The sequence below is a fragment of the Macrosteles quadrilineatus genome, unplaced genomic scaffold, assembly GCF_028750875.1.
Source record: "Macrosteles quadrilineatus isolate MER2022 unplaced genomic scaffold, UCM_ALF_1.0 Scaffold_4__1_contigs__length_99947679, whole genome shotgun sequence".
Classification (NCBI taxonomy): domain Eukaryota; kingdom Metazoa; phylum Arthropoda; class Insecta; order Hemiptera; family Cicadellidae; genus Macrosteles; species Macrosteles quadrilineatus.
This window is the reverse complement of record NW_026542597.1, coordinates 85353563-85363566: the sequence shown is the minus strand read 5'-3', so window position 1 is coordinate 85363566 and position 10004 is coordinate 85353563. Positions and strand designations below refer to the sequence as shown.

The following is a 10004-nucleotide window of genomic DNA, read 5'->3' as shown; positions in this document are numbered from 1 at the left end:
AATGCCCTATACAGTTTAAAACTGGTATGGAATTAATTTACAAATATATAAATGATTTATTTACAACGGCTAACTTATATACCCAGTAGCCTACATAATTATTGATAATCATGGTCCAAAACTTTTGCATTGTATATTAAGGCTCCTCTAGATTTTACTGAATAATTACTTCAGGTGATTGATTACAACATAAATCTCGTCAGGATCTACCGGTATTACTTGAGTTTAACTTTCAACCTCCATCACAGCAACTTCTTTATCCTGTTCCCAAAGTCTAATAATGTCATTTAAGACTTTTATCCTTTGGGGAAACAGACTACTAGATGCCTCCAGGGCGAGAGAGGCAATCTTTTCAATTTTCAAAGTGACAATGCAGTCCTTGTCGCTTGGTGACAAAACTTCCTCTAAAGTTTCAGACAATTCTCTATCAACAATCTCTTCATGACAACTGGTAGTGTCTGTTAACATCAAACGACTATTTTTCAGGTAGAATTCTCTAGTCCATCGTGTAGGGACGAGAATGCTGTCGAAGAGGGGTAAGCCTTCTTTTTGTCTAACGTACAAGATGTGGTGGCAGGGTAAATTGTAGGAGCAGAAGAATCTGCAGCTACATTTACTTTTTGAAGTAGTTAGAACACCTCGTGACGAAGCAATGAGAAATTCACCTGTTGACATTTCAGCAATTATTTTGACTTTATTCATGAGAGCAAATTTATCATTCACTAAAACAAAGGCATATGGTGTTAGAATCTGCAAGTAATGACTCTGATCTGCATGTGCAAGTGTAACATTTAAAGGCACTTTCACATTAAATTTAGCAGCCTTTGCACACTTCTCTGCTCTTAAGTTCAGCAACAAGCAGTCTAGATTTTGGAATAGATCTGGAAGCATTGGATGTCTCTGAACAACCTGCATGACTTTAGAATTGATTGATTCCAATCCATTATTTGTTATGTTTCCAAAAGTAGAAGCAATTTGAAGAGCTGGGACCCATTTCTCTTTTATTGGATGCCAATTTTTCTCAAAATAATTAATAAACTTGGTAAGTTTAAACCTCTTGATCTCATCGTAGATGGAATTGTATTCCTGCTCATTTTTAGAATGCGTCAGTTTCCGTGCATACTCATGGTACAGCATTTTTTCTCCACTAGAAATTCCCATTTTATCACAGGTAATTTCTCTTTTGAAGGACCTCAAGGTGTGGAAAGTACTAATCAACAGTTCTGCATTTTTAAACCCTTTTTTAAAAGTCTCTCTTTCTTGGAAGTCCTTATCAATCATGATTGTTAATGTATTTTTCCATGCAGGGTTGCACTTCTTAAAAACCTCAACCATCTTCTCAACGGTGAAGGCATCCTCTGAAGCAAGTAGCATAAAAGCTACGATTTCCGGGTCTCCATTGCTGTCCTCAACGAGAATAATGTACAATGGAGTTTGTAAATTTGACACACTATCAATAACATCAACAAACAAAATTTCAGGATAAGTTGAGTATGTCCTTTGCATTTCAATGTCCTGATAAAATAATCCCAAAAATTGGTTTTCTTCATTAATAAAAATTTTAATTATATTTCCATCTTGGCTTTCAAGATAGTTTAAGGTATCCTGAAGATTGTGACCTAAATCATTCTCCGTATCGTCGTTGTGTAGGTCTTTCGTCAGCCTTTTCTTTGAGGGTAGAAGCTTAGCTTGTAGTGTTCTCTTGTCGACTCTCAATTTTAGCATATGGTTCACCATTTCTTGAGATTTTGTATTTAGCTGCCGTTGTCGTGGTAGAAGTGAATAAGTCTCCTGTAAGAAATACATATGGTTAATCATATTTACCGATTAAAAATTACCCTAACATACATCTAATAATTTTATATTTATCCTACTATAATATATATAATATTATAAATGAGAAAGTTTGGATGTATGGATGTAGGGATGTATGTATGTTTGTGACAAGTAAACGTGAAAAATACTGGTCGGATTGGGCTGAAATTTGGTGTGATGATAGCTCACATTCCCGATTAACATATAGACGCATTCTTATCTCAAAAGTCCATTCGGGCTCCGCCCCAGGGGCTCTGGAGTTTCCCATGTTTACCTTATGAGTAATCATATTTAAAAGGAATAAAATAATTTTGTCAGCAGTTCCAAATACACAAGTTGGTTCTATGATATTAAATAGCATTAACAAGTTATAAGGTTTACCAACAGGGCGCAGTAGACTACTATTAATTTTAATATAAAACTTCAGTATAGAATATTTTTTAAATATCAAAATGTTTATATTTTGCGTCCTCTTCCCGTTGCAAAGTACGGGTACAAAAGCTAGTAGGCCTAATTTTATATTTATAGCAGTCATGACTATTGGTCGATAATATAATATAATCATTCCTCCACAAATATTACAATAGGGTGATGATTTAAACTTAAATGGACAAAGAAATAGCTTGCTTTAGCACAGTAAATGTATTGTCTATGTGAATAAAAACAGTGGAAATTATTATTAAAATTTAAAAATGCATGCCCTACTGTGTGAACATTTTATGATACTCTTTTTTTAGGCTATAAAGTTTAGGCAGTTTGAAGGGAAGTTACCCCACCTCTTTTAATACATGTTGCTTAGATGTTGAGCTATTAATATGAGCTAAGGGTCAAGTGGAGGTGATAGATTTCTTCAGTGCTCGATTTGTAAAAAATGAGGTGCCGGAACTGTAACCTCTTTAATGTGATTTGTACCTATTTATGCCAATATTTTTATCTTCCCAAAATTGAGGTACTGGAACTCCGTTCCACTGCGTTCCCCCGCATATCGAGCACCAGATTTCTTCCCCTAAAACCACATTAATTTTGTGAATGGAGTATAATAATACAACGCAATTTTGAAGTTGTGTGTATGTCAATTGAGATTCATGTGAAAACTTAAGGACCAATTAAGATGATTGGCAAAAGCCAAACTTAAGGAAAACTCATATTTCTCTACAAAACTTATTTGAAGTTTAAAAAATGTAACATTGGGTTGCCAAGTAGCTATGCTGGTTTAAGAATAAGAAGGATTACGTAAACTAAAGACCTGTAACACATGTTTATAGCAAGCCATCCACAGTATACTAGCAAATTACAAAATACAGAGGAACAAAGGGAAAAAACCTACTTAGTTGTGACTATTGAGCAAAGATTACACAGAAGATGACTCGTCATTGGGAAAAATATTTTTGATGAAATACTGATTATTTGTCTTGGCTCCCTACCACAAAAAATTTATCCCAAGTAGCCTAAAAAGGAAATTGATGGCAAACTTTTTTCAACAGTGAAAAAATATTTTTTCTTGTAGTGCAGCAAACACAGCCGTTTTTAACACATGCATTGCAGATCTAAAGTTGCTCTTCTGCCCCCTAGGGAGTAAAAATCCTTTTTAGTTCCTAGGGAGTACAAGTCAGCTGTTGTAAGCACAGTAGTAAACTTTGATTATAAGCCATCTCATGTTTTTAAATTATGTAACAGTTAATTCAATCGAATGTAGCTTATTGTTGCTTTCAATAGTATCAATTCATTTTCCGACCTTAGCTTTGCCTCATTCGTGAAACTTGAACACTGGTTGGAAAGAGTCACTTTACGCCCTAGTGATGTTATCTTAAATAGGCCTAAATTAGAATTCAAACAAACATTTTTAATTGGCTGCTTTTAACTAACCAACTGCCAACACAATGTTTATGAAACGATGAAAGTTTATGGTATAAACGAAAAAAACGAGTGATTTTACAACTTACTGTAAATAGTGGTTTAATTAGGTCTACTTTTTAAAACAAAAAGATTGTTAACATTTGCATTGTATACAGTAGACTCCCTCCTATCCGGACTCCTTGGGACCGAGGCCAGTCCGGATAACGGTTTTTCCAGTTAAACCGATCGATGTCCCCAAAAACTTGTTAAAACGGAACATTTAAATGCATACTGTATACAGTATTTGACATAAATTTAGGAGAGCATTGTATTTACACACGTGATCACTGGTTTTAAATCTTTCCCACGAGAACAGTCGTTTCAGTAGGTACCACCCACTTCCTGCCGATCTAGTCCGGTTATACCGATGTGCTGATAAAAATTGTCCGGTGAAAGAGATGTCATTTCCGCCGAGTGTAGTCCGGTTAAACTGATGTCCAGTTAAAAGGTGTCCGGATAAGAGGGAGTCTACTGTAACTAGCTTTAAGTAAGTCTTGTACGTCACTGCACTAAATTGTACCAAATATCAAACTGGAGAGCTGTCCGTTGGAATGTAAAATAAAAATAAAACACAGTAAATTTGAAATAAGTTTGTATAAAAGAGGTATATATATATTTGCTACGTAATTTATATTAGCCTACATAGGGATAAGCCTACCTTATTTCGATCATGGTTGTGCTCATCAACGCTGGATATCAAATCCAAAGTTCTGCCGTCAGAAGAAACCCTGAAGCCCATAATAAATGGACATTCTTGTTTGTAGGTGCTGTAAAAAAATTGTTAGTGAGGATGTGATTTAAAAACAAGCAACCATAACATAAATTAACATACCAAAACACTAACGTGGGGATTTATTTAATTTAAGGTCTCTTTGAATGTTCTGCAAGATGGATTCATGGAAAAGTTAAGTAGAAAACCAACTAATAGGCTCTAGATTAAAGTCACCTCCTACCGACTCATGTTCTACTGTTGGCGGGAAAGTCTCCCTTAAATTAGGTGATTTCCGATGCCACGAATATTCCTGGAAAGACAAGATGGATGGGTACTTGATTGTATTATGTAGAGGACACTGTATTGTATTGTGAGAGGGTTGGACTCAGGGTCCTAGCATGTTAACCGAAGCCCCCCCCATAACCTAATTGTCAGAAATAATTAGATAACCAAGCAACTTAAAAATGGGAATTTTGTCTCCTTAGGCCTAAATAGTAAATAACAAACCTTAAGAAAACATGAATTAAGTTTACTTATTTTAAATAATTTTAAACAAATGAAAAATAAGTAGGCCTACCGGTAAATATACTTATTATAAAAATAAAACATAGTAGAAGAGGAAAGTAATTTTCTGACAGTACATGTTAGTTCTATTATCATGCAAAACATATATTTATCTGTTTATTAATGCACAGGTAAATTCTCCAAAACATAGCGCAGGATAGGAACGTGAAATGCCACGATACAATACTACCAAAACTATAACTGATCAGGCGCATGAACAGGAGGTTTAACTTATCCATTCATTCTCTAGTCGGATAGGCCTAGTTTTATCTGTCTCTGGAAGCAGCACGGACGCTCCCCACCCCACTACACTAAAAACCATCAGATGAATCATCCATCTGAAGACTATCGGATGAAACATTGGATATGGTTGAAATCAGTCGTTTGACCCATCAATAGTTTTAGGTGAGTTGGGGGAGTGAATTTTTTACAGTTGTGGTTTTACAACTGTAAAAATTTGATTTTATAAGTTAACTTACCCTACTGTACTTATTCAATAACTTATGGTACCTGTAGGCTTAGGCCCTAGATACTTTTGTTGCGATACTTCTGCTGAATGGAATGAATGAATGAATGAATGAATGAATGAATGAAAATCCTTTATTTCAACAGGCAAAGGTGTCATTACTTCTGTGGTATCATTAGGCTACTGCAGTTCTGCTGGGTATAGATACCAAGTATTGAAAGATCGGTCATATCACAACATCCCTGATTGAACATTAGGAGAAGGGTGGGTGTAAAAAATGTTTTGGGAAAATCCAGGAATGTAACTTAGGCCTAGCACGTCTAGTAGAGGGCCGGACATGACTGGCGACACCAATTGAGTAGTTATTTAAGTGCGGAGCCTAACCCAGCAAGCGCCCCCTTGAAGGTTACAGTTGGTCTATCTTATGCAGAATCACAATAATAATGGCGAGGGCTTTAGCAATAGAAAACTTACCTCTGTTTTGGTCGAAGCCCCTTGGATTTACTTTTGAGCACACCTCCATGAATACACACATAATTGATACTGTAATATACCAACTCACTTTTCATAAACCGTTTTATCCCTTTCTTCCTTGATGCAGCTATAGTTCTAGAATCTCTAATTGTCAACTGAATCAACTCTCGTTTTTCTTTTTCAACAATGAAATGTTGTAGCTCTTTGAACGAAGAAAACTGTAAACTCATGGTTACATCACGATCAATAACAACTAACTAGTTTAAAAGCGTAAAACAACATTCAAACCAAACCCAAACAGAATAGTAAAAGGGTAACTTTAACTTAACTATAGGCCTAGTATAGAGAGACGGGAGACGGGACTAGCTGGGAGCTGGCCAGCTGGGTGAGGTTTTTAGGTTATGTTTATTGTTTATATTTTGCTTTGATTAAGGGGAGATGTACGCCGCCTATACCCGCAATGTTAAACATATACATGTATGTGACCCATTATCTCAAAAAGTGTAAGACATATGAAACTGAAATTTTTTTCCTAGTATATATATATTATACTAAAGACACCCTAGCATTTTTATTCGATTTCTTATATCCGTTGGTATTTTTTGAATTTTTTTTTAAATAAAAAAAAAGTTGACTTTTAATTTTATTAAAATATTTTCTATATTTTTTTGTTTTTGAGCTAGAAGCCTAAAACAGGTAGGGAGTGTGCATTTAGACCTGCTAAGTATATGGTAAAATTTTGAAATAATTTGACTTACTTCTTCCTGAGATAATGGGACTTTAATGCTAAAAAAGTGAATTTTTGAGAAATCGCAAAAAACGCAGAAAATAATAATTAACTTACATTTTAAAACATTCCAGCTGCATAATCCTGCTCCTTTTCTTTGTCAGCATCCCAGAGCTTCTTCCTAATCATCCTGGTTCTTTTCCTGGCTTGCTTTGTCTTCTCATCACATGAAATTTCTGATTTCATCATCCGGTATCGGTCGATGTCACTAAGAAATCTCGCACAATTTCTTCCAACTTTGACCCCAAGCTCTTTCAAAACCTCTAATCGTCCCCTGTTTCCTTCATTAAAAGTAATAACAGAGTCAAATGTGCCAAATCTCAGAGTTTGTCTTCCAACAAAATTATTTTTGGGAATCCTGGACCACACAACAGAGTTAAAACTTTCGTTGATGTTTTGTGTTCGGCCATGCAGACATTTCTCTAACAACTCAGTTTTCGCCAGATCCTCGAATATAGGTTTTATTTGGTCGATTATAACCTTGTCTAGTGAGTTATTGTGCTTGTATGTTTTATTTTCTTTTATAGCTTGTTTGTACTTGCACCATGCTTCGTCGCAATGTTGATGTTGTGGGGTGTCGTCTGTGGAAGCTTTATGGAAGAGGATTCCCAAAACGTCGCTTTTCATTTTTTCCAAATTATTTTTGTTGCGCCTAATAGCTAAGCCATAATAATTTTGTAAAGAGTCTATGACACTGTCTGTGAGCCTACCTTTTTTCCCCCCTATCTTCAGTCCATCACTCAACTTTTGTCCTTTCAAGTCTCTTCGCAACTTTCGAAGACGCCCACCCATTCGTTTCTGAACGTGGCCTACACATTCTAATTTTTCAATATTAAAAGTAGGCCCATATGGTTGGGATTCAACAACAGTGGAAAACCCCTTACAGTCTCCGTCCCCTAGGTAGTATTTGTACCTGACATTTCTTGTGGCCACAGAACGCGAAAATACACTCTTGGCTCCGGCAACCTCCATCGAACCACTACTGCCTTCAAAGTTCTTCTCACAAAAGTGGTGGCCTTTTTTTTGTTTATTTGATTTAGATGTACTGCATGTGTGACAATATTTTGTAAGGATTTCCACATCGAGGATTTTACTCGTGTCGAAACTTGAAACTGATACTATACCATTGAGCGAAGCAAAACCTCGCCGTTGCCATGTACCATCGATGCCTACACTGATATCTCTGGTAGTGGTACCATCATCACTAACATTCTTTTCTACGGCTTCTTCTATGGCCTTGATCATTGAATTGTGAGCAACAGTTCTCACAGATTCTACCATAAGACTGTTGTACCTTTCAAACCTAATTGGAGGTTTAGGCAAGTCGAGTAAAGCAAAAAGAGGCCTACTTGAAACCGAACCCTTACCTATTGCCCTCAACCCATAAACACACTTTAAGTTTACATCAAAAAAATTGTCTGTTTTGTGTGATGTCCAAAAAGGAAAAGAGTGAAAACATTTCTTACATTCAATTACTAGTTTACAAGCTAGTCCTTGTCGTGAACTTTCCTCTTCTGTCAAAGTTAGCGAGCTCTCAGATTTACATTGCTTACAAGCAGTGGCACATAACAAAGCCTGAGATAAGATGTTAATACTTAGTATTATATTGTTGTTACTAACACTAAAACTATCAAATGTATCTGGCACTGTCCCAATCTTTTTCGATGAAGCAGATGGAGGAGTAGGCCTACTTTCAATGCTAGGCACAGAATCATTTAGTCTTTGATTTTCAGGATCCAAACTTTGACTGTTTTCAGTTACAGGCGTAGGCCTATTTCCTTCATTTTGCACACAACTATTTACCTTTGCATACTGGTTACCTCGAAAGCTTCTTTTCTTCCACAACTTTTTAGTTTTTGTCATTTTGTAACATCACTTTTACACTCAGCACAAAACATAACCTTTGCTATAAAATTTGTAAACAATGCTGAACCTCAACACAAACATAAACATATGGATCAGACGACAATACAGACTAAGAGAAAAACAAACCAGGAGCCAGGTTAGCCAACACAACTTATCAAAATCAATAAAATTAGCTAAGATAAACAGGAGCATAATGTATGAAAGTAAGTTGTGTTTGGTTGCTAAGTAGCCGTGTGGAAATTTTTTCAAAATTTATTTTTTATATTTTATTAACTCAAAATAGGCATGTATTACATACCATTGCAATCAGAATAAAATAAACTATACAAATATTAAATAAAAAATTTTTTTTTTTTTTTTTTTTTTTCGGGCGTACTTCTCCCCTTAATGATGATGGTTGTTTACCATTTTTTCCAATTGGCTAAAATTGGCTTGACCATGCAGCCACGTAGTTCAATACATATTTTGTGTCTACATTAGGGCATAGGGCATATACAGTACATAAATAATTTGGGTTATTGTTAATAATTGAGATAGGGGCACCACCTAGTTGCGTATTTTTATTTTAACTTAAATACCAAATATGAGAAAAGGATGAGTGTCGGGTTGAATGAAGTGAGATGATCGATGATCTGTGTAGCTTATTTGTTATTGACTGTTTGATTAGTCAGGATCCTTTTTAAAGCCTAATGATCAGGAACAGCAGGGTCCATCAGTCGTTCCCATGACAAAGAGTATTGTCGTCATAGCCCCTCCTGTCCTGACCATTACCACCCGATGTCTTCTCCACGATCCAGGGATCGGGGAGTCGTCACATTACTTCCTGGGACCAGAAAGTCTTCTTAAATGGCTTTGTAAACCTATTCATGTCTCATGTGTTGGAAGGTGTGCTCTTCAATGAATTCGGTGACTGCATGTGTAGTATGGCCTAGCTGTATAGTATTGCTCCAGTTTGCTATTGAAGAGTTACCAGGTTTTTCGATGGGATTATAAAATTTAGTTGGAACTGTTGTTGAATTTCTGTGATCGATGTTGTGGCTAGACTATGTCATGTGTGTTACGGAGGTGGTATTGATGATGTTCTGATCTTATGGTAAATGTTGATTTTTTGCAAGTGTGATGGATTCCAACAGGTATAAGGAGTAAATGATCGACTAAACGGATATGGTGGCTTCTTGAAAATCGGCTTGCCTGTTCAAGCACGGCCACCATTAACCAGGCCAGGCCTTCGAAGTGGCAACGTCGCAAGTAGTTTTCCAAAGCTGTTTTGTTTGGAAGCAGCTAAATTGTTATTTGTGTACACTCCACTTTAAATACAGAAACATATTTTAAACATAAATTGATTCGGGTTTCAATTCTATATGTTACATTTTCAATATTTTAATAAATTTATGTTCGTAAATTTACATCTAAATGAATAGTTG

General features: G+C 35.9%; 2 protein-coding genes across 2 annotated transcripts; both read right to left on the bottom strand.

Moving 5' to 3' along the window:
• Window positions 1–225: 225 nt before the first annotated feature.
• On the bottom strand, window positions 226–6251 carry LOC128993100 (zinc finger SWIM domain-containing protein 1-like). Its single transcript, XM_054416856.1, has 3 exons — window positions 5928–6251; window positions 4370–4478; window positions 226–1791 (listed from the first exon to the last, which is right to left on the bottom strand). Exons 1-3 carry the CDS (start codon window positions 6155–6157, stop codon window positions 226–228), a joined length of 1905 nt encoding a protein of 634 aa, XP_054272831.1. The 5' UTR covers window positions 6158–6251.
• A 523-nt stretch (window positions 6252–6774) lies between these two features.
• Window positions 6775–7995, bottom strand: LOC128993099 (uncharacterized). The gene has a single exon (XM_054416855.1). The coding sequence runs from the start codon at window positions 7993–7995 to the stop codon at window positions 6775–6777; it is 1221 nt and encodes a 406-aa protein (XP_054272830.1).
• Window positions 7996–10004: the final 2009 nt, after the last annotated feature.

What these genes read in the sequence shown, in the direction of transcription:
- LOC128993100 (XM_054416856.1), bottom strand. Translation starts at nt 6,157, where the DNA reads ATGAGTTTACAGTTTTCTTCGTTCAAAGAGCTACAACATTTCATTGTT. An exon ending in GGGCTTCGACCAAAACAGAG is followed by an intron (nt 4,479 to 5,927) that starts GTAAGTTTTCTA and finishes ATTTTTTTACAG; the next exon opens with CACCTACAAACAAGAATGTC. An exon ending in ACAACCATGATCGAAATAAG is followed by an intron (nt 1,792 to 4,369) that starts GTAGGCTTATCC and finishes TATTTCTTACAG; the next exon opens with GAGACTTATTCACTTCTACC.
- LOC128993099 (XM_054416855.1), bottom strand. Translation starts at nt 7,995, where the DNA reads ATGGTAGAATCTGTGAGAACTGTTGCTCACAATTCAATGATCAAGGCC.